This window comes from Ooceraea biroi, chromosome 2 (assembly GCF_003672135.1).
Source record: "Ooceraea biroi isolate clonal line C1 chromosome 2, Obir_v5.4, whole genome shotgun sequence".
Classification (NCBI taxonomy): domain Eukaryota; kingdom Metazoa; phylum Arthropoda; class Insecta; order Hymenoptera; family Formicidae; genus Ooceraea; species Ooceraea biroi.
In genome coordinates this window covers 14,792,525-14,817,356 of record NC_039507.1, presented here as the reverse complement: position 1 = coordinate 14,817,356, position 24,832 = coordinate 14,792,525, and the positions used below count along the sequence as shown (strand labels likewise).

The window sequence follows — 24,832 nt, the reverse complement described above, 5'->3', positions numbered from 1 at the left end:
CCCGCAGTTTATCGGTTAAAACCCGGGACACCCTGTATAAATAGTCGACAAATACGTAGCGATGATGCGCTGATAACACGATACGTAGAAGCATCGCTGATGGATTGTCGTGACACTTTATTTCGCTACGGCAATGCTGCATGATAGATTATCAGGAAAAACGATAGCGATGTAAAAAATAAAAAAGTTGCAATTTAATTGAGATAGAAATGGCGCACGCGTGACCAAAACAGGATTAAACGAGATTGAAATGATACCTAATTCACAAACGAAAACTCGTGCTGCAAACACGTTTCTCGGTCACGAAAGAAATCTGCACTGTACAGCTGCGCATGACAGCTTGATTCAACGTTAATTATCGTAACATTATCGGGCTGTACTGTTGAAATAAAAATATTACGATGCTGATACATTTTTCACATTATGGACATATTGAAATAATCCGTATTCATTTCTACCATATCGCATATTAAAATCCTCTGTTTCAGCAATTGCATATTAAAATGCCTCGGTGCAATTGTAATTCGTCATATTCGCGATATTTATAGCAGCACGTTACTTGTCGCGCTCATGTGTGTGTGTGTGTGTATCACAAGCATAATTAAAACATTGATTTGATTACGCCATATCGATGTTTCGGTTGATTTCACAGACATCACGCGTGCGAAATAAATCGCATAATAAAAATTGCGATTGCTCCTTTCACGGTGGTATCCTCCCTCGCATCCCCCCGCATTCGCCACGCGAATATGTAACGAATATGTAACGCATTCTCTGTGTATACGTGTGCGTAATGCCAAAATCAATTTCAACGGGATATCAACGTTAATAGCTGCTGAATTTCAATTGATGAAACGGCTTCGTATTAAATGAAACGGAAATCAAACCTTTGCGTAACCGGTGACCCGTATTAACGTACGTGCATTTTGTGCTAATAGGCAAATCCGTTAAAGGATAAAGAGAGGAAAAAAAAATCCCGCGATATATCAAAGTCGCGTTTTTTTGCTTCTGTTATCGTCGCGTTGTTATTAACCGAGTAATTAACTATTGGACTCAGCCATTGAGCAGAGTCGAAACGCGAAATACCGTAATATGACGAATACGAATTGATGTTCAATTTAATTCTGCCCCGTATACTCTCGTTATAGTGTTTATAGATTCACTCGCAACGCGGCACACATTGTTAAACGTATAAAACATTGAATGCATATTTCGACGAATTAAATACGGCACGAATTTAGAAACTCCTCGCGAGAATTACGCGTAAATATTTATAACGACTAAACGCGAGACTACACGAGAGGAATATTCTCTCAATTAATTGTTATACTGTGATTATTTTTATACATTCGAGCGGGATAAAAGAGCGTGTCTGTACTTACACCAGCGTATCATGGCGCTTTTCGAACGAAACAATACGGTGTTCGTTACAATTAGCGGAGATATCGATTTTTAATACCGCACACAATGCGCAATAAAACTCGGCGGTGTAATATGCGTGCATTGCGTTGACGGCGGAAAAACTACAGAGCATGCCGATGTTGAAAAATAAAATTTTAAGTCGAACGTGCGCTCCGCTGCGCGTACTGCAAAAACATTGCGCCCGGATGATGCGCGTTTTATCATGATTACTGGCGAGATTACTGATGCATTATTTACTTCGTGACGACAAGCAATATTGCAAAACTGCAGTCAACTTGCGCCGGCGAGGATAATATCGTACTACTATAAAAAAAAGACAGGTACAATAATAATAATCCGCGCGATCATAAGTCTTAATCTGTCGAGTCGTAGGTTTCTCTCAGAACGCCCTCCCGCGATTTCCTTTTGCGGGGGCGCAAAATTACCGCAATGCTGCGATCTAACGAGGCCGTTCCGGTATATCGTTTCTCCGCAGTAATGAAGCGGAACGAGATTAATGCACGGGAGTCACGTTTCCTCTTCGTTACGGGATCACCGTATTCTACTGATTTTCCAACGCGCCGACTTTCCAACGTTACGGCCGGGCGGTCGAACATTGAACGACAGCTACCCCCAACGAGCGGAGCGAAATGTTCATGGGGGTGTCTCGTTACCAGTTACTGTGCGAGAGAGACATTCAATGACCCAGAAACGCCGTGGAGTAACGAGGCGATATTTTTTCGTGGCGGAATCTGTGACGGAACGCTGTTCGTCAACGTCGGTAATTCCGTGATTTGCGGCGAAGTTTCTTCATCGTTACGCCACGGCGAAATGCGGGTCCTCTTACCCGTGGGGCGCCGACCACTTGCAGGGACACCGGGTCGCTCTTGACTTCTCTGACGTTTCCGTTGATCTTGTTGGAAGCGAGACATATGTACTGACCCTGTTGCTCGTACGTCACGTTCGTCAGGATCAGTCGCTGCCCCGTTCCGCATTCCAACGGTTTGCGGCCGTCCGTGAATATCTGTGCCCATCTGCGAAAATTTGCAAATTAAACGCACTCCCACACACGCGTGAATTTCGCAGCAGGAGTACGTGGTACTCGAAGAGATGCAAGAATAAACGAGAGGAATTGATGGAGTCCTCAGGCAAAGATTGCAAGTGTCAAAGTATTGGATGCAAGACTGACAAAAACAGCAAATCATGAGATAAATAACAATATAGCAGTAAATGGAAGAGCAACTGCATATGTAACATATACGGTAAAATATAAATATGCGATATACACGTGTAGAACATGACGATACATATAGAGAAGGATCGAAGAATCGATTGATTGACACGGATCACCTGTATTCTGCTGGCGGCATAGCATCGGCATGACATTCGAATGATGCACCCGAGTATAACAACGCAGTTGTCAATCGATCCGGCCCGACTGCGCTGATTGTCGGTGGATCTAGAAAAAACCAGCTTTGACATTGCAACATACATATGATCAAGAGTTAAATGGCGACAACCAGATACATTTCGTATATTTTAAAAATTCTAGTCGTATATAACAATTCTGTTATATATTAGGGGTGTGATTTAGTTTTGAGGGTTTGTTTTGCTCAAAAACGCATGTATTTAAATATGATAATGAATGAATACCTTAATCAAAATATTTTCCTTCGTTTTCTATCACTTTTTCCCATCTTTCTGGCAAGAGATCGATTCCACCACGATAAAATCACTCTTCTTTTCAGTTGATCCATTCGTCGACGAATTTTCGCACTTCTTCCAAATTATCAAAGTGTGTATCCTCTAAAGCGTGTTGCATCCACCGGAACAAATAATAATCGCATGGAGCAATGTCCGGAGAATACGCGGGGTGCGGTAAGACTTGCCATTCGAGCTCTAATAGTGTTTCTTTCACTGATAACGCAACGTCAGGTCGAGCGTTGTCACGAAGAAGAATCACTTTCCGTCGTTTACTCGCAATTGGTGGTCGTTTTTGGTCCAATGCTTGCTTCAACTTGTACAATTGGTGTCGATAACGATCAGCCGTGACAGTCTCATGCGGATTTAACAGCTCATGGTACACTATCCCACCAAATACAGAGCATTACTTTTCAACCGTGAATATTGCGTCTCGGAGTGGATGTTGATGGTTCGCCTGGATCCACCCATGATTTTCTGCGTTTCGGATTATCAAAATAGATCCACTTTTCATCCCCAGTAACAATCCGAGACAAAAGACTCTTCTGTTTTTGCCTGGCGATCAACGAAATGCAAATGTTCAAATGGCACTTTCCGATAATTGATGTCGAACCCATTTTCCTTCTTTCTGAATTTTTCCCATTTCATGTAAATGCTTCGTAACTGTTGTACGATCAACACTTAATGCTCTGGCAAGTTCTGAAGTGGATCGTGTTGGATTTTCGTGCATAATGCTTGCAAATCTGCGTTTTCAAGCTTTCTTGGTTGTCCCGAGCGTTCTTTGTCCTTCACATCAGTATCACGACTTTTAAAGCGTCTAAACCAGTATTCACACGTCTTAATTGATGGGGCAGAATCACCATAAGTTTCCACAAGAATTCTATAACCCTCAGCCGCAGTTTTCTTTTGATTAAAAAATAAAAGCAACGCATGTCGAAAATGCTAAAGAGCTTTCGGAAGTTGCATTTTTACGATGATATAAACGCGACTGTTATTGCATCTATTGCTATAATGCTACTAAATGTCATGGATAATGTCAAGACTGTAAGAAACAACAGTTATCGGAAACAGCTATTGGAACAAACTGACACTACAGCCATCTGTTGCAAAACCCTCAAAACTAAATCACACTCCTAATATTTGTATTGAATGAATTTTATCCGGACAAATTATAAAGCAATTATCCAAGTATTTGGCAATGAAAGTTACGATGTCACGTAAGTCGTAGTTGAGGACTACTTTGGGATGCAAATTGAATAGAGATGACGGATCAGAATGATGGAGTAACAATGGCACACGCACATACACACATACGTACAGTTTACGGACACCTGGACCGAGATCGGGCTACTTTCGCCCTCCGTGTTCGACGCCTCGCAGAGGTACACGGCGGCGTGATTCCTGTAAATTGGGGAGAACATCAGAGTCTCGCCGATACTGGCCACCTCGGTCACGCCGGGACTCTTCGTTTTCCTCCAAACGATCGAAGCTGGTGGGTTAGCATCGGCGAGACAGCGAATTTCCAGCTGATCGCGGCCCTCCTCGAGCTGGCCGGTTGGGACGCCGACTAATCTTGTCTCCGGTGCGTCTAAATTCATGCGAAACGTATAGTTAATTGTGGGAGATTCGCCAATCCGAAGCGCAAATGTATATGCAATATACAATATTGCAATACATGTGTCAGCTATTATATAAAATAATAAACAGAATTGAAAAATTAACTTTTAAAACGTTTTCATTATCTTTTAATTATTTATATTTTTCTACGTTTTAATTATCTAAAAATCTTGATGGAATCTTGATTCAATCCGAAGCATCTAAAATGTGATATATATATCGAAAAATAAAGATTATGCTAGAAATATAAACTTTTCGTTGTTTCGTGGTCTTTTTTTTAAAAAGTATGGATTTAAAATGATTTCATAATGAGCTGCTCCCCCCTCCTCGTCAACAAATAACTCGTTCGCTGTAACCAGTCTTTTAATTTTAGAATTGCTGCAATCCATTGATTGGAATAAAGTTCCCATCTCAAGCCAAATACCTATCTCGAAAACATTCTGCGTTTTTACCTTCTTTTTATCAAGCCGGTTTAAATTTTCCCGGCTCGATACATTTTACGACTTTGAAACTTACGAAGGGTTAATTAGAGAGGGTCGGTCTACAGCGTAAAAATATTTGAACACAATTACGTTACAACATCAAACGACTAATGCGGAAATATTACCCCTCACTAACGATATTAATATTAGAATAATAATACTATGCGTTGCGCTTCTTTAGGAATATGCTTGTTATTCATCTTTGACGGATCGAAAGAAACGGCGAGAGTACGACCCGCTGTAACAGGTTTAATGAGAGAAGCGCGGAAATTACGTATAATTATCTTTGGCAAGGGCTCTTTCATATTCATGTCGCTCAGTAAACAAGAGAAATTTAACGTAAATGCGGCCGGAAGAGTGGGTCCCGTCATCGTTACCGGCTTTAATCACGCCGGAATCACCGGTCGCGATGTGCGGAGGACTGTGAAAGATAAACATTAGGTACGGAAAACAAACGCTGCACAAAGTTTTCAGATTAAACCGCTCGTTAATGAGCCGGTAATTAAAAGCAAGAGCCACATTCAGAAGTGTGGCGCGCGATAGCTGTTCGATATTTTCCGGATTTTCCAATTTATCGGATATTAAATTTCCCACTAATCTTAAGCGACGATTTATTCGATTGGTTGGATACAAAAGTGGAGAAACTACAAAGTACAATACATGCAACGATTGTTGAACGTAATGGCATTATCTTTTTCTGGTCACTAACTCTTCTTTTTTACATTATCACTTCTTTTAATTAATTTTTCCACAGTCCATACTTGAGTTATATATAATCTGTCATTACATTAATGTGATTATAGAAATTTCAAAACTGGACAATTTAATAACTGTTATTAATTTCTTGGTGGATTTACATTATGGTCCGGATTTTTCCGGAGCATAATTTCAAAAAATTTCTTTTACATAATAGTTTTTAACTGAGACCGCTTTAAAATGTACAAAGAATCAATTTTCTCTATGTAGACATCTTATATCATTTCCCGTTTGAATATAGCAGCTCGTCGGAAAAAGCATCTCAATCCCAATTTATGTCGAGTAAAAATACACACGTCACCGCCACTTTACATGATGGATATCTCGGCTTGAGAAGAAATTAGATTACGCGAACGCAGTCAATCGCATTAGTGTTCTCTGTCTCTCCTCCAATGGGCCAAGCAAAAGCCGGAAATACCGTACTGACTTCGTTCCTCCGCGTATAACTGATGGTACCTGATGGATATGATGGAAAAAGCGCGCGTGGCCGGGTCACGCGGTAATTACCTTCTTCGAATAATTAATTAATCACCGTGACCGATGATTTCCGCGAAATATACTGCGAGCAAGAACATATTGCAGTTACAACTGGTTTCAGTGTTAATTTGTAAATAATCGAAGTAGAGTACGCGCACTGTGCGTTCAGATTATAATTTATTACCGCGTCCATTATCCGATTTTTTTATCATATCGTCGTGTCAAACAACTGTTGTTGTTTGCCGTGCTTGTTGTACGGGCAAAGAAATATGCATTGATTTAATGCCGATATTGTTCCCGGCGCGTTTAAAATTTCGCATTCATGTGTTTTGTTCCATCAAAAACATTGTTTGAACGCATTGCACGCGCTTGTGCTACGTATTAATTTTATCGTCATTTGTGCGCAACGTAAAGCAGCAAAATTCTTTTCCTATTAATTCGCGCACCGTAATTTCGATGTGTTGATGTACGAGACGTAATTTCGGCTGATTTTGATGGAAAAGCTCGGCACAGCTATGGCATCCCATTCAACGAGAGATGACGTAATTCATATTTATTTACGCGATATTTATTTAATTTACTGCCGGTATAAACCGGAGCCAATTTTCATCAGCGAGCCAGTTCACTTCTGGTTTCCATATTCATGTAACAGGTCGTCGTTGCGGCCATTAAAAATGTTAAACGGCGTTACGTTTAATGAATAATATTACGGCGCATCCAATGAGATGAGCTACAAATGCAAAATTGACTTATACTCGACGTTGCTTTGAGAGTTAACATAATGTTTTTGTTTACTACAAAGATGTACATACTTCAGGCTATCATAATTTTATAAATTCCGTAATACTGTTAAATTATGCTAACTATCTTTTTCTGAAGTTATACATCTACTCTTATTTCTTCCTAATTAAATTGGAGATTATTTATTAAAGAGCGCAATTGCAATCTAGCAATATACGCATATTAATAACGCAATTATTTTTTATTTTAAACACATTTATGCGTATATAGTAATTTTATTCTTTAGTAAAGCGTTTTTCTTTTAATTTGTCTCTGTTGTGTACAAAATCTAAACTTATCATTGAAACATATAGGTAATTAATTAATTAGCGCTTTGATATAGAAAGATTATCGACAGACGAGTTAATTACAATAAACAATCATAATTGAAATTAAATGAAAGCTGCAAGAGACAAATATTCGCTTTATACAAAGCGTAAAGGAAGATACTTAAATAATTATGGTGAAAACATTTTGTACATTGAAAAATCATGTATTTTCAGCGAATTCGCATGTTTTATTCTTTTTCTCGTATTCCGCACAAGCATGCAGGTGTAGTTTAAATTTAATAAGTCTGATTTAATTTAATTTAACACAACTTTAAGCGTTGCGCTCACATAACCGTACTGGTTGAATTTTCATGAAAACTAAGACAAGTACGCATGCGAATGCGCGAATAAGAGAAGATAGCTGTAGCACGAATAACATGAATCGATATGAGCCAAATCTAAAGCGACATTTCTTCTCGATTTTGTTCTATGTTTAAAGTTCAATTTAAAAAAATGCTCAATTAACTATCACAGAATACCCGAATACCCTCCCGAGGGGAGGGGGAGTTTTGTGAGTTTTTAAAAGGAAGGCAAGAGGAAGCGGAAGTCCAGCGAGGCGAGAATGTGTGTGTATGTGTGGGAGGGCGGGTGTAGTAGGAGCCTATAGGCTCAAATGTTTGCCATAGCCGCGTTCGTTAGTTATAGATTAAGAATAGATAAGTTAGACTTAAGTATCTGTAAGTTAGTATGTAAGTTAAGGTAAGCGATTAGTGTGTAAACAAAAATTGTAAACCCAAGGGAAATAATAAACCTACTACATAATATACAGAGTATTTGATATTGTAAGTACTAATAATCGTGAAGTGACACAGCAGGTTGATTTAATTAAGAAAGTCTTGTATCATTTTCCAAAAAACTACGTAAAATTTTAAAATTAAACAAAAAAAACTGCCCAATCAGAGCACGTTTCGCGCACTGAGGCGGTAGGCGAAATACTCTAGCCACAATAGTGATCTATTAAAAATTATTAGAAAAGGATGACAGTAGTGAGTTCTCCTTTCTCCCATGATATGTGTTTACTACCGTTGCTATGTCATCCAGCCATTGGCGTGTCGAGTGCACTCCGCCCATCTCGGAATATTATAATATTCGAGTATTGTATTATTATAATATGGTGAGATATAACAGGTGTGGTTGTATATGAATACATGTTGCGTAAACACCTATTCAATACCATAAGTATATTCCAACTAACGAAATTCGGAGATGCATATTTTATCAAACGTAATACATTGCAGATAACAATGTATTATATATTCTATAATTATCATCATAACAACACTGACCTGTATACGAAGAATCAATTAAGAAACACTTCTTTCAGAAATATACCTTAGAATATACATGTATACCTTACGAATGCCTGGACTAAAATGAATGTGAAGACTGTTTGGAAGAATCAATTGCGCTTGCGCGAACTTCGGTCACGATATCATGACGACTATTTTTCTGTGAGAAATATCCGTTGTACTTTCGCTACGGCGCCAAATCGATCGGTTAATCGCCCACTTTTCTCTCCCGCGCAAACTGCGAGCAAATTATTTCTATAGCACCTTAAATTAGATCTTCATATTTTATGTTACTTTCGTTGGTATATTTATGAATTAAGGAATTTTACCTTAGAAAAACGCTAAAAGAAAAATATTAGGTAATATTCTTTATTCGAGGAAGGAGATAGGCAAAATCATTTTGATATATTATTTCCAAATGTGTGTAGAAGCTCGAATAAGTATGTCCTGTATTGATACTCAATTTTTTTACCTTCATCGAATTTCTCTGGTCACACTTGGGTTGTGGCCTTACGATCGAACAATGCTTGTGCAACTTCGGTCTTGTGTGTTTTCTCTTATTACGATTAGCTTTATTATATTTCAGGTATGTAAAATATAGTTCATATTTTATAAATAATATATACGTGTTTATAGTTTTATAATTATTATTCTTTTCCTACTAACATATATTATTATTTTATATGTTAAACATATTTTCAGTTTTATACAAGATTTAAAATAATTCGAGAACACTGTTATGAACAAAAAAACAGCTTGTCATGCTTTTATATTAACTTATGCTTGATATAATTAGTAATTGTTAATTTTTAATCAGTAATTTAAGTCGTAATTATAATATGAAGAATAATCTTTTTTAACCTGTTGAGGACTAGGTTTTTTTGCCATTGTAATATTCCTGGGCCTGAATATTAAAAAAAAAAAAGAAAATACAAATGTGATTTATGAGCAATATTTTATTACATAGGGTGTCTCGCGTAAATGGGGATGGAGTGGGAATGGTCTCGCGAATCGTCGCACGCTTTCTGGCCTCACCCTATTCACTCACATCAGTGATGCCATAAAGCGTGCGACGATTCGCGAGATCATTCTCACTCCATCCCCACCGCATGCCACAAAGCACGCTTTCTGGCACTGAACGCGCGGCCTTCCTACCGACGGCTCGTTGCACGAGGTGCGCTAACATGCGTACTAATTCGCTAATCTTCTTTTATTAATAACTCGAAATTGTACGTAATTGCTTGCAAAAATAATATAAGACTTTTTAATTTAATTTGACGAGATCTACTTGTGGGTGAAAGATTTTTCGTTTTGTGCGAGACACCCTGTACATTTAACATTATCTAGTAGTACTTCTTAGTATGAAAATCCATGAAGTTCATATGAGGTACGTAATTGTCAATCGGTTAAGAAAAGATTAAGTAATTGGCAAAAACCGCGTCAACTGCATAATTAGTGTCAGCTTTCTCCGTTTTCTTAATCTTTAGTAACTGTTTCTGTTAAATTCTGTTAGGATTTATTATGACGCTATAAATATCATTGCTTAAAAATATTGTAAAATAATAATAAATATTAATAATAAATATTAAATATTAGTATTCGCAATAACCAAAAAAGAGGTAAATTATCAATAACAAATTATATCAATGGACACATTAAGATTTATTTAAGAAGCAACATTTGTATTTTATGCTAATCAAATGAGAGTGCAATTTCCTAAGTTTTTAAATAAATATATTAATTATAGCTTACAACATTTCTAACTACAGAATGGACTATTGACTTTATCGTGGAAATTCTTTCTATATCGCTTTTTTTTCTTTTGTGCATAATTCCATATCATTTTATTTGGCTTGACAAGCATCTTGTAAGTTTAGTTTTTACAGTATTATAGCTTCTAAACATGCCTATTATATAATAAATCAGGCTTTATACACCATAACGTTTTGTAAAATTTATCAGAAAAATAGAGGAATATCTAATATATTGTTGATACGATAGGTGAAGCACATGTTGGAAAATCTTCAGCGCATCTGTAGCGAGTTAAAGGACGAAAATGAAATTGCTATAATAAAACGATATGGACACATTGCAAAATGTGTTGCCATTGGATTAACATGTAAGAATATATTATATCAATTATTATTTATTATGCTTTAGCGTACTTTTCTCATTATAAAATATTATACTAAGTGTGCAAACATGACAATAAACAAGAAAGAAGAGTGGGTAGCGTTAGCAACCTACCAAATTATTCCAGAAAAATAAATACGTTGGGAAAATAATAAGATAATATAATAAAATGATCAAAAATTGGAAACAAATACTTATGCTGTACTTTGATATATCAAAGAGGATGGATTTATATGATCACTGCTTATGTTTTTAAAACATCTTCAGTGTTGGCGATGTGGGGTTTATTCGTCTTCACTCTTTTGCCAATTCTGCCGCGGATTTTCGGCATTTTTTCTCTCCTCGTAAATAAATCTGAGTCATATCGCAAAATATATATCAGAACTGAATATTTTGTTGATGAAGAAAAATATTTTTATTTTATTTTGCTGCATCTGTACGCAGCTCAGTACATAGCAGTAGGTACATTAATAGGAGCAGGAATATTGGTGACAGGATACTCTACATATTTTTGTGGATTATTTAACATTGCCAGGTAAGAAAGAGAAAGTAATTTAACAATAATAAAAGTAAAACTAATGAAGTATTGTGACTACATATAAAATTTACTTTATTTTCGAGAACAAATTTAGGAAAACAAATATGTATAATTTATTTGTAGTTACCGTATTAAACAGGCAATGCGGATAAATTGTGACGAAGTAACTAATCAGAAGAACAAGAGAGAGATCAACAAGAAAATAAGTCAAGCAGTAGACATTCATCGCACAGCTCTTAAGTATGTTCTATTGGAATAGAACATACATCTATTCCATGCATGCAGGCATGCCCGCACGCATGCACACATAGCAATTTTATTATATTTATATTACACAATAAACATAAAATGAAACATTTATATGTTTTTCATAGGTTAATTGAATTCCTTCTATGTAACTTCGAGGGAACATACTTTGTTCTAATAGCGATTATTATACTTTGTTTGAGCCTTCAGTTAGTTGGAGTAAGAATTTAAGCAAAAAACTAAATCTCACAATTATTACATTTTTATATTCTCCAGAGTAACAATACATTTAAATTGATAGGATTTGAAGTTGCAGAAAAATAATATACGTAGGCGATCCAAAAGGTAATGAGATTGGTCCTGCTAGAAAAATTAAAAGAATGCAAAGTAACTATATACCTACAACACTGCATACCTACATATACCTGAACATCTCTTCTATCAACTTTGAAAATTTCGTTCCGATCGGTTCAGTTAGTATTAATGATCGATCGCGTAACTATTGTATGCAGTTTACCTCTAGAAAAGAATATGGGGAAAACTATTGATCATGTGCGATTCAATATGCGATTTTGTGTTCGGTTAAAGAAATCAGTTTTGGATACTTATGCGATGTTACAGGAAGCTTTTAAAGAACAATGTGCAACATGTTTTCGTTGGCATGCCGCGTTTCTGGCCGTGAGATCGCAGAAGAGGGGTACCCAAGCATCATGATTAACCATGTGATGATGAATACAGCCAATCATACGAGAAGACCGATGCATGTACATCGATGTATTAAAGTAAATGTTGTATCACTTCAGAAAAAAACGTTCGAATAGAAAAATGGAATAAATTCTATTGCACCACGACAATGCGCGGTCCCATGTCGCGCAATCTGTGTGCCAATTTTTAAAGGATAAGGAGATTGATACAATTTCTCATCCTCCGTATAGCTCGGAGGTTTGGGTACGGTTTCTGGTCGTTCTCAGAAATCAAGAAGGAGCTCAGAGGACGAAAATTTGGCGAGGATTAATAAGTTATAAAAGCAATGAAAGCGCGGTGTAAACAGCTTTTCAAAGATGGCCTAGATTTCGCCTTCCAAAAGTTGATAACGCTGCGTTGCATTCAGTGGGTACTATTTTGAAAAGAAACATGTAAATTTAGATTAAAAATACAGTTTTGTATTTTTTATAACATTTTTCTCATTACTTTTTGGATCGCCCTTGTAAGTAGAATGACATAAAAATAATTGTGTATATGTTAAATTCACATTATTAGTAGAATCATTAAAAATATAAGATATTTCATACAAGAAACATTTTGCTAATTGACAATTAAGTTAAGAGATATGCGTGTATCTATATAAATATACATGTATATATAAATTCTTTAATAATATCTAATTCAAAAAGGTGTAGATGTAATATATTATTTCAGATCTTTTACGCCATTAGTTTTGCATTTAGGATGGAAAACTTTCTAATACACTGTGGTTTTACGGTTGGCATTTTAACATGTTCATTAGGAATCAACTGCGTGGGTCAAGCAATTACAGATCACTATAATTACATATTTTCATCCGCGTAAGATATTTTGGTATATTTGATTAAAGTTGTCAATAGTAATTGTATACGAACATATGAATATATGCGTGTATAACAATCAACGTGATATAATATTTGCCAACATCGTCTGTAAAACATATATTTTTATCCTAATTTATTTACTATCAACATTTTTGATATTTTAAATTATCATTTTCAAATATTTAGTTTATTATTTATTTATTACTTCGCAGATATAACGTTCGATGGTACGTTGCATCTGTACGCGTGCAAAGATTAATATTGTTTCTGCTGCAAAAAGGCACTAAGCCTTATAACATGAAATTCGGTGGTATTTATACAATATCTTTAGAAAGCTTTGCCTCGGTAAAACTATTACGCATTATGTGTCAATACGTATAGTATACATAATATATGCATATACTGAAAACTAAAATGACATTTTTATTGCAGCTATCAACTGTATCAATATCATATTTTACTGTTATATATTCTATGCAGAAGTGATATTAATATGAATCAGCAAATATTATGTTAAAACGAACTAGTAAGAGGGGAACTTCCCGTTCTTAAAAGTTCCGTTTTTAATAACTGGTGCCTGAAATTGTTAGAAAATAAATAAAGAGAATGCAAAATCTCCATTATTTTTAAACTTCACTGCGCTGCATGTAACATCAAGATGAACCCAAAGATTAAAAATGGTTGAATTTATATCTAGCAGCCACCGATAATAGAGGAAAGGCACCGAAACTGACATAGACTCTCTAAAGGGACATACCCCTATTTTTCAGAAAGTAAATGTTGCACTTTATCAAAACTAATATTAACGCGATCTATTTAGTTAGTTAACATATTAAGAACTCATAGTTTATATATTTCTTGTGTGTTTATATGCTAAATGAGCTTATATCGAGTTCTTGAAGTTCGAAACTTTTTTTCCTACACGTTTTCTATAAGTTCTTTGAGAAATTCCGTAGTTTAAACAACGATAATTATCTTTTTTATAATATCAAGTTCTTCTACATGCTTGTAGCTTTCTAAAAATATTTTATTTTTATTTTTGTCTTTATTACTTTTTTACGGTACGAGTTCAAAGATTTAGAATTTAAATTTGAGAGTTTGCCGTAAACCGACATATTCTATGCGATACGTGTGCCACTTTGTGATCAACATAACTTAATTTCGATCCTTGATAGAATACATGATATTTGACATGAATTTGTATTTTTGTTATTAAATATGTATTTTGTATATTATTACATAAATACTTTATATATACTATTATATATACTTTTTTATATCTACTATTATTATTACATAAATACTGTTATAAATACTATTGAAATATTAAATTTTTAATAAATTTATATTATATAACCGTTGTATTATTTGAATCATTTATTTAACTATATTATCATATTTTTAACACATTTCATAATTTTTAATAGGTATGTCGGTTTTGGCGCCCAATTTCTCAAAGCTCAGTTTTCGTGTGTCTTAGAAAACTGTTATTTTCTTAAAAATTAGAAACGATATTAAAATATAATAATATCTAATAGGAGGCAGTCTCTAGTATATGTATATATATGTGTATTTCGAGCAATAAGTTAAGAGATAACCTCCAAAAACAAAATGGTATGTCGGTTTTGACGTCTTTCCTTTAAGTTTTCTTCTATTCACATTAATTTGCCATAAATTCCGACATTTACTGACACTTGGCATAAATGTAGGTTAGGTAAATAGATGAATTTAGAAATTTTTCATTACGGCTAAAAAACGGTTTGAAGGGGTGTAACTATCCTTCAAAGATATTGATGCTTTCAATTTATTTCAATTATCTCGTAAACCAAATAAAATATCAAAAATTGTTTCTACAAAAGTTTTATGGAAAAAATAGCTCTATTTTACAACCTCGATTTCGTTGTGTGGTGATTTCACGCCTTTAAACCATTTTGTAACATGAACTAAAATCTTCTAAAATTCTATATTAATGTCTTCATTCAATCTATATTTATAGCAAATTTTATTAAAATTAGGATTTTAGCATAATAAATACTTCGTCATATAGGGAGTATAAAGGGTAAATTCTTGAAAATACATTTTTTCAAAAAATGAATGGTGTTGTTAAATAGAGCTATTTTTTCTAAAAAACTTTTGTATAAAACATTTTTTAATATTTCATTTGGTTTACGAGATATATTCTGTATCTTCCTTTGTATCTTTGAAGGATAATTTCACCGCTTCAAACCGGTTTTTAGCCACAACGGAAAATTTTTAAATTCATCTATTTACCTAACCTACATTTATGCAAAGTGTTCTTAAAATTGAAATTTTCGGGTTCGAGAGGTTTCCTTGGAAGTAATTGCTTCTCATTACATATGTACCTTTTTCCATAAAGTTTGTGCTTTACGTATTTCCAAAAAAGTTTTCAATTCAATTAGCATTAGGCGAATATTGTAAGCTAATTCTGATATCGAGTGATAGATGGACGCGAATGAACACCAGCAGATGCTGCCGCCTGCGGAAAGACTAGCGCGAATTCTTTTAAAGAATGTTCGAAATTGCGAAGTCTAGATAAGTAATCGCCACGTGGAATACTCTCTTTCACGAAGAGTTCCTGAACGGAAAACGGAACCCAAGGGTTGTTTCGTTTCTTAGTCAAAGTGTATTGCGTTCATGTATTGACAATCATTAAATTGAGTTCAATCATTAAATTCAGTGCTCGAATTATTACAACACCCAGACACCCTTATAAATCCTGAACGAGAATCCTGTACCGTATACTCCCACGTATCCAAGTCATCGTTTCCCGAACATTTTTCGTCTTTCTATGGTGACCACAGAATTTAAAATCGTGATGCGTATGCGACCTTCATGGCAAAATTTGTCTTTCGATCATGAAACTCGAACGATAAGTGAAGCTTTCTCTACAAGGCATTTTAGGGAAGGAGTTTCGTTGGCATTTACCGGCTCCGATTGGAATTTTTAATGGTTTCCATGTAAAAGTTTCGTCAGAACTCTCTTGTCAAGATAGTATTCCGTTTTTTTAGTGGTTTTAATAACAAATACATGTTAAAACAATTATCATTAAATATTAAAAAACCGGGACCACTATATGTAGTACTTCAATAAATACGCGTTTTACAAAAAATTTGAGGATGCAATTCAACATTCGTTTCGGACATAATAATAGTTATAGATATACTGATATATGATATGTTATATAATTACCATCATATCAAAATTGACGTGTACGTACAATCAACCAGCTCCTTTAGCACTGCTTTTTAGAAACATGTATACGTTACGAATGCACGGACTACAATGAAGAACGCGAAGACGTACTGCTTGGAAAAATCAATTGCGCTTGCGCGAACTTCAGTCAAGATATCATGATATGACTATTTTTCTGTGAGAAATATCCGTTGTATTTTCGCTACTGCGCCAAATCGATCGGATAATCGCCTACTTTTCTCTCCCGCGCAAAATGCGAGCAACTTATTTCTATAGCACCTTAAATTACATCTTGATATTTTATGTTATTTTCGTTGGTATATTTATGTTAAATTAAGGAATTTTACCTTAGAAAAACGCTAAAAGAAAAATATTAGATAATATTCTTTATTCGAGGAAGGAGGTAGGCAAAATCATTTTGATATCTCGTTCCCAAATGTATGTGGAAGCTCGAACAAGAGTGACCTGTATTGATAGTCAGTTTCTTTATCTTCTTCGAATTTCTCTGGTCGCAGTTGGATTATGGCCTTATCATCGAACAATGCTTGTTCAATTTCAGTCTTGTGTGTTTTCTCTTACTACGATTAGCTTTATTATATTTCAGGTATATATGTAAATATATATTAATAGGCATACATTTTTTATATATATTATATATAAAATATAGTTAATAAAAGCATAAATGCAGTTAATAAAAATTTATCCGACCATCAGATATTGCCAGTGTATCGCGATTTCAAATATGGATTTAAATTTAAAATATAGTTGTTTATATTTTTTTATAATTATTATTCTTTTCCTTACTGTTATTACATATATTATTATTTTATATTACTTTATATTATTTAATATTATTATATTATTTTATGCTAAACATATTGTCAGTTTCATGCAAGATTTAAAATCATTCGACAACTCTATTATGAACAAAAAAACATTTTGTAATGCTTTTGTACTTATGATTCACATAATTAGTAATTGTTAATTTGTAATAAATAGTAATAGTATTATAACAATGTAAATTGTAATTAATCCACAATATGAAAAATAAGCTTTTTTAAGGAAAGATTAAATAATCGGCAAACACCGCATCAACTTCATAATTAGCATCATATTTTTCTTTTCTCTTAGCCTTTAGTAATTGTTTTGTTGAAATTTGTTAGGATGTATTGCTATAAAGATCTTTGCTTAAAAATATTAATATAAAATATTCGCAATAATCAAAAAAAGGTAAATTATCAATAACAAATTACATGAACGGACACATTAAGGTTTACTTAATAAGCAACTTTTGTATTTTATGCTAATCAAATGAGGGTGCAAGTTTCTAATTTCTTAAATAAATATACTAATTGCAGCTTACAACACTTCTAACTAAGAATTCTACAGAATGGACTATTGACTTTATCGTAGAAATACTTTCTAAATCACTTTTTCTTTTTTTGTGCGTAATTCCATACAATTTTATTTGGATTAACTCACATTGTGTAAGTTGAATTTTTACAGTATGCTTCTAAACATACATGTTATAATCAGACTTTGTACACTAAAACTTTTCGTAAAATTTATCAGACAAATAGAGAATTGTCTAATATATTGTTGATACGATGACGCATATATAGGTGACGCATATATTGGAAAATCTTCAGTATGTCTGTAGCGAGTTAAAGGATGAAAACGAAGGTGCTATAATAAAAAGATATGGACATATTGCAAAATGTGTTGCAATTGGATTAACATGTAAGAATATATCAATTATTATTTATTATGCCTTAGTGCACGCATTTTAATATAAAATTATTATTATAAAAGTTTGCAAATATGAAAATAAATAAAAAAGAAAAGTAGATTAGAGTAGATTAGCAACCTACCAAATTATTAGAGAAAAATGAAAATTTGTAAAAATAATGAGATAAAAAATGATCAAAACTTTGAAACATATCCTACTTATGCTATATTTCGATACATCAAAGAGGATTTATATGATCACTGCTTCTGTTTTTAAACCATCTTCAGTGTTGGCGATATGTATCTTAATCATCTTTACTGTCTTGCCAATTCTGCCGCGGATTTTCGACATCTTTTTCCTCGTAAATACTTCCGAATCATATCGCAATATATATATCACAACTGAATATTTTGTCGATAAAGAAAAATATTTTTATTTTATTTTGCTGCATATGTACGCAGCCCATTACATAGCACTAGGTACATTAATAGGGGCAGGTATATTGTGGACAGGATACTGCATATATTTTTGTGGATTATTTGCGATTGCTAGGTAAGAAAGTAATTTAGAAACAGAATGAAGGATTGTGATTACATATAAAATCTTCCTTATTTTCGAGAACAAATTTAGGAAAAATGTTTGTAATTTATGTCTAGTTACCGCATCGAACAGGCAATGCGAATAAATAATAGTGACGAAATAACTAATCGAAAGGACAAGAGAAAGATCGACAAGAAGATAAGTCATGCGGTGGACATTCATCGCGCAGCTGTTGAGTATGTTCTTTCATGCATGCATTACGATATTTATATTACATATAAAATGAAACATTTTTATATATTTCTTATAGGTTGACTGAATTCTTTATATATAACTTGGAGGAAACATGCATTCTTCTAATGGCGATTATTCTAATTTGTTTGAGTCTTAATCTGTTTGGAGTAAGAATTTAAGCAAAATACTAACTCTCTATTATTAAATTTTGTATTCACCACTGCAACAAGACATTTAAATTGGTAGGAGCTGATTTGGAGATTTCGGCCTGCAGAAAAATATACGTAGGCGATCCAAAAAGTAATGAGACTGGTCCTATTAGAGAAATTAAAACAATTATGTATGGCAACTCTGCATACCTACATGTATCTGAACATCTCTTTTATCGACTTTGAATCTTCCGTTTCGATCGGTTCAGTTAGTAACCATTAGTGATCGATCGCGTAAACATTGTTTGCAGTTTGCCTCTGGAAAAGAATATAAAATACAGTTTTCTTCGAAAGCTTCCTGGAACATCGCATAAGTATCCAAAGTCGATTTCTATAATCGAACACAACATTGAATCGTATATCGTTGGTTAATATTTTTCTCCATATTCTTTTCCGAAGGCAAACTATAAAGAAGAAAAAACTCAAATAACAAAATTCAAGAAATTCTGTTGCATTACGACGCGCGGTCTCATGTCGCGCAATCTGTGTGCCAATTTTTAAAGGATAAGAAGATTAATACAGTTTCTCATCCTCCGTACAGCTCGGAAGTTTGGGTGTGACTTCGGATTATTCTCAGAAGTCAAAAAGGAGTTCAGAGAACGAAAATTTTGTGCGGATTAAATAAGTTGTCAAAGCAATGAAGGCGCAGTACAAACAGCTTTTCAAAGAGGGCTTAGATTTCATCTTCTAAAAGTGAATAATAAGCTAGGAAAAGTGCATTCAATAGGGACTATTTTGAATGGAAACATGAATTTAGATTATAAAGACAGTTTTATATTTTTTATAACATTTGTCTCATTACTGTTCGGACCGCCCTCGTAAGTAGAATGACATAAAAATAATTGTGTATATGTTGAATTCATATTATTAGTAGAATCATTAAAAATATAAGATATTTTATATGAGAAACATTTTGCTACTTGACAAATAATTTAACAAATATGTGTGTATCTATACACATAAAGATACACAGAGGGTGTCCCAGACCGCGTATAACCCGTAGTAGATTCATGAATGTACTTGGAGACGAAAATCCTAATGCTAAAATGAGGGTACTATAGTTTTAAACGGAAAAGGTTTAAAGATAACTAATCAGCTTGTCAAAATTTCGCACGCTCAGGGACGTCGCATATCAAAAAGGTTATACGGTAGGCCTGGGACACCCTGTACAGATGTCTATACAGTGTGTCTCCTACCCTGTTACCACCGGTTAATGGCGTAGTTTGCACTTAGTTGAATCGAAAACTTCTGTACCATTTTGCGATTTTCCGCAATAATAACCGAGTTATTAACGACTAAATTAAACGAATGAGAACGTTGCTCGTGCAGCGGGGCCGTCGGTAGGAGGTCACAGTGAGGCGCGAAGGAGGTAGTGGTGCCAGAAAGCGCTTTGTAGCATTCGGTGGGGATGGAGTGGGAATGGTCTCGCGAATCGTCACATACTTTCTGGTATCACTGATGTGAGTGGAGAAGGTGAGAGCCTCAAGCGTGCGACGATTCGAATGACCATTCCTACTCCACCCCCACCGCATACTACAAAGCACGCTTTCTGGCATCGCTGCCATCATCGCGTCTCACTGTGCCATAACCAACAACGAGGGCGCGGCCTTCCTACTGATAGCCTCGCTGCACGAGCCGCTCTCTTATTTGTTAACGTGCGTACTGATTCGCTAATCTTCTTTTATTAATATCTCAAAATTTTACGTGATTGTTTGCAAAATGGTACAGGACTTTTTAAATTCAATTTGACGACATCTATCTGTAGGCGAAAGGTTTTTTGCAGTGGGATACCCATTCTATATATAAATTCTTGAATAATATCTATTATAAAAAAGTATATGTGTAATATATTATTTCAGATCGTTCACGCCATTAATTTTGTATTTAGTATGGAAAATTTTCTATTACACTGTGGTTTTACGCTTACCACTTTAACAGCTTCATTAGGAGGCCACTATGCCGGGCAAGAAATTACAGATCACTATAATTACATATTTTCATCCGCGTAAGATATTTTGTTATAAGTGACTAAAGTTATCAATATTAATTTTATACGAACATATAAACATGTGCGTGAATAACACCCAATATGTAATATTGCAAATATAATATTTGCTAACATCGTCTGCAAAACATGTATTTCTATTTTAAGTTTTTTATCATCAACATTTTTGATACTTTAAATTATCATTTTCAAATATTTATTTTATTATTAATTCATTACTTCGCAGATATAACATTCGATGGTACGTTGCACCTGTACGCGTGCAAAGATTAATATTGTTTCTGTTGCAAAAAGGCACTAAGCCTTATAGAATGAAATTCGGTGGTCTTTATATAACATCTTTAGAAAACTTTGCCTCGGTAAACCTACTATACATTATGTATCAATATGTATATATAGTATACATTATACAGTATATATATATATATCCTGAAAACTAAAATGACGTTTTCATTACAGGTATTAACTGCATCAATATCGTATTTTACTGTTATATATTCTATACAAAAATGATATTAATATGAATCAGCTAATATTATGTTAAAACTAATATTATGTTAAAGTTAATATTATGTTAAAACCAAATGGTAAACCATCAAAGATAAGTAACTTTCTGTTCTTAAAAGTTCCGTTCTTAAATAACTGATGCCTGAAATTATCAGAAAATGAATAAAGAAGATGAAAAAAAAGAATATAACAAGAGAATCTCTCGAACCCGATAATTCCGACAATTAATGACGCTTGGCCATAGACATATATAAATAGACAGAGCAATAGGCTGCAATAGACACAGAGAATGCGTACAATCTCTATTTCTATCGCAGTCTAATGCTCCGTCTATTTATATATGTCTATGCACTTGGCATAAATGTTAATTAGGTAAATAGATGAATTTACTAAGTTTTCATTGCGGTTAAAAAACGGTTTGAAGAGGTGTAACCATCCTTCAAAGATATAGATGCTTTCACTTTTTTTCAATTATCTTGTAAACGAATTAAAATAAAAAAAACTTTGTTTTATACAAAAGTTTTGTAGAAAAAATAGCTCTATTTAACTAGACTATTATCTTAACTAGACTATTATTTACTATAATAAGAGTTTGGCCTACAAAACTTTTATATAAAACATTTTTTAATATTTCATTTGGTTGTCGAAGTATATTAAAAAAACTTGAAATCCTCCATATTTTTGAAGGGCGATTTCCCCGCTTCAAACCGTTGTTTAGCTGCAATGGAAAATTTCTAAATTCATCTATTTACATAATCTACATTTTATGCAAAGTATCATTAAAAACAGAATTTTCGAGTTTGAGAGATTCCCTTGGAAGAAATTGTTTCACATTACATATGTACTTTTTTCTACAAAGTTTGTGCTTTATGTATGCCCAGAAACGTTTCTGATTCAATTAGCATTAGGCGAATGTGATGACTACGGAATTTTGAATCGCAATGCGTATGCGGCATTCATGGCGAAATTTGTCTTTCGATCATAAAGCTCGTACGATACTTGAAGCTTTCTCTACAAGGCATCTTAGGGAAGGAGTTTCATTTCCATCGAAGGGATTTACCGGTTCCCATTGGAATTTCCTGTCTAATGGTTTCCATGTAAAAGTGTCGCCAGACACTCTCTTATCAATCAGATTGTATATTCCTCCCGTTTTTTTAGTGGTTTTAATAACGAATACATGTTATAACAATTATCATTAAATATTAAAAACATTAAATATTAAAAAACCGGGACTATATGTTGTAATTCAATAAATACGTGTTTTCCAAAAAATTTGAGACACTTCAACGGTAAATCTACCGATTTGCGTACCCACCTCCTATCACCTTATCCTTGACATATATTATAGAGGTCACCCTCTTGAGTGACCTTCAAAAGGTTTTAGCCGTCGGTCGTTGTTTACTAAAACGTTATTAACAAAAGAAGTTTAATGACTTTGCACGAATTTTCAGCCGTCCACGACAAGCAAAAGGTTATATTTTCCGAAACTGGAGCCCCGGACACATACGCTCGGTTTCAGCCCGCTTCGCGGGAGGACGGGGGGCAGGGGCTTGGCCCCCCAGCCAGTACCAGTGTAACAGATTTTACCGTACAGATTTTGATCACCTGGTACACGGCACGGATCCCGGCGGGGGGGGGGGGCGAAGCCTCTGTCCCCCGCCATCCCGCGAAGCGGGCTGAAAACGAGCGTATGTTTTCGAGGCTCCAGTTTCGGAAAATATAACCTAACCAGGTTAGGTTAGGTTAGGTTAGGTTAAAGCAGAGAATACTTTGTATTTAACTGATTATGCTTTTGGTTAAAGTGAAGAATACTTTGTACTTATATTAAAAGAAACTATTCTATATATTAACGATTCACTGCTTTAAATGACTTTCCTTCCTTCGTTCATATACATATTCGTCGTTTATATCTTTCAATATTCAAAATAACTACTATATTTGCAAAATTTCTTTTGTTAATAACTTTTTCATAAACAACGATCGACGACTAAAACCTAGTGCAGGTTATTCGGGAAGGTGACCTTTGTAATATATTGTTTGCCTTTCCTTAAAATACCGTAATTCTTAATTGTAAGCCGAAAGGAAGCATCAGTTTGGATCAAATCGATGGTAACTAATAAAGAAATTTATTACTGAAAACATGGAGGAACGTATCAGTTATATAGGAATAGCGTGCTTATTAATAGGAACATATGTAACAAAACGAATAATACAGAGGCGTATAGTGAAGCGATTTTCATATCTTGCACTGCATCCCTACCGAACAAAAAATAAACTCCAGGGCTGCGTTCAAAAACTCTACTCTGAGTAGCTGTGTTACCTCTATCGCGTTGGAGTGAGAAAGATAGAAGAGTGAGATTAAGAGAGAGCGAGAGCACCCGGGTAGAGTTTTCGAACGCAGACCGAGGGGACTACATCTCGCCCGCGGTGGACCCCGATTAGCGTGGAATGTCTAAGACACGAATCTTGCTAAACCCATGCAGAATCGCCGATGACTCGACAGTGCAAAATTATTAAACGTTTTTTTGTTAAGAACTTTTTAACAACGAACAACGGCTAATATCTTTTAAATGTTGTTCAGGGTCATGTCCCTGAAAATATATGTCAAGATCATTGAAATCGGTGAGATCACCCCTACTCTAAAAATTTACCTATGATTATTGTATGTAAATTAAAATATACAAGTTAAATAAAGAATATTCTAAAGTACTATTCTGTCTATTGTTTAAAAAATGCATTTTACTCCTTTTTATAAAGTATGTAAAAGTTTCAGTCATTTTTGCACGTTTTCGGTTTATTGAAGTGCATATTATATGCAATACACTTCAATATAGTCATTAAAATATTTGAGTTTTTTAGGTTTTTTATTATATTTTATCTATCTCTCCGATAAATTTTAAATTTCTTTAGAAAAAAAGTTTTTTCGTGTTTCAATCAAGTCGCAAAAGTATTATCTAATTAAAAATTATTGCATTGATTAGTATAAGTGGTAATCTGAAGACGCCAAGTTGTATGACTGCGCGTGCGGAAAAACTTTCCAGCCAAAGTCCAAACTATTTTGCTAAAACTAAAAAGCAT

The 24,832-nt window shown here is 34.3% G+C and overlaps 3 protein-coding genes across 7 annotated transcripts in view; 2 read left to right on the top strand and 1 right to left on the bottom strand.

Annotated features, from left to right (window-relative positions):
- LOC105284017 (kin of IRRE-like protein 2) overlaps positions 1 to 24,832 on the bottom strand; it is a 238,108-nt gene that overhangs the window by 14,443 nt on the left and 198,833 nt on the right. For all 4 annotated transcript variants that reach the window (XM_011347192.3, XM_011347193.3, XM_011347195.3 and 1 more), the window contains exons 6-8: positions 4,421 to 4,690; positions 2,752 to 2,860; positions 2,249 to 2,435 (exon numbers count right to left, since the gene is read on the bottom strand). In XM_011347192.3, coding sequence (XP_011345494.1) covers positions 2,249 to 2,435; positions 2,752 to 2,860; positions 4,421 to 4,690 — 566 coding nt within the window. The remainder of the gene's footprint in view (positions 1 to 2,248; positions 2,436 to 2,751; positions 2,861 to 4,420; positions 4,691 to 24,832) is intronic.
- LOC105284012 (odorant receptor 24a-like) lies at positions 4,697 to 14,016 on the top strand. Its single transcript, XM_011347184.3, has 9 exons — positions 4,697 to 9,418; positions 10,580 to 10,699; positions 10,834 to 10,951; positions 11,233 to 11,500; positions 11,627 to 11,743; positions 11,878 to 11,968; positions 13,169 to 13,314; positions 13,530 to 13,662; positions 13,750 to 14,016. Exons 1-9 carry the CDS (start codon positions 9,251 to 9,253, stop codon positions 13,801 to 13,803), a joined length of 1,215 nt encoding a protein of 404 aa, XP_011345486.1. The 5' UTR covers positions 4,697 to 9,250; the 3' UTR covers positions 13,804 to 14,016.
- On the top strand, positions 16,528 to 23,019 carry LOC105284013 (odorant receptor 4-like). 2 transcript variants are annotated; one of them, XM_026975613.1, is made up of 9 exons: positions 16,528 to 17,134; positions 17,889 to 18,017; positions 18,153 to 18,270; positions 18,547 to 18,811; positions 18,916 to 19,035; positions 19,110 to 19,200; positions 21,102 to 21,247; positions 21,474 to 21,606; positions 21,707 to 23,019. In XM_026975613.1, the coding sequence occupies exons 1-9, from the start codon at positions 16,967 to 16,969 to the stop codon at positions 21,758 to 21,760; spliced, it is 1,224 nt and encodes a 407-aa protein (XP_026831414.1). In that variant the 5' UTR covers positions 16,528 to 16,966; the 3' UTR covers positions 21,761 to 23,019. The 2 variants fall into 2 exon arrangements, with proteins under 2 accessions (XP_026831414.1, XP_026831413.1); XM_026975612.1 differs by having other exon boundaries at positions 21,474 to 23,019.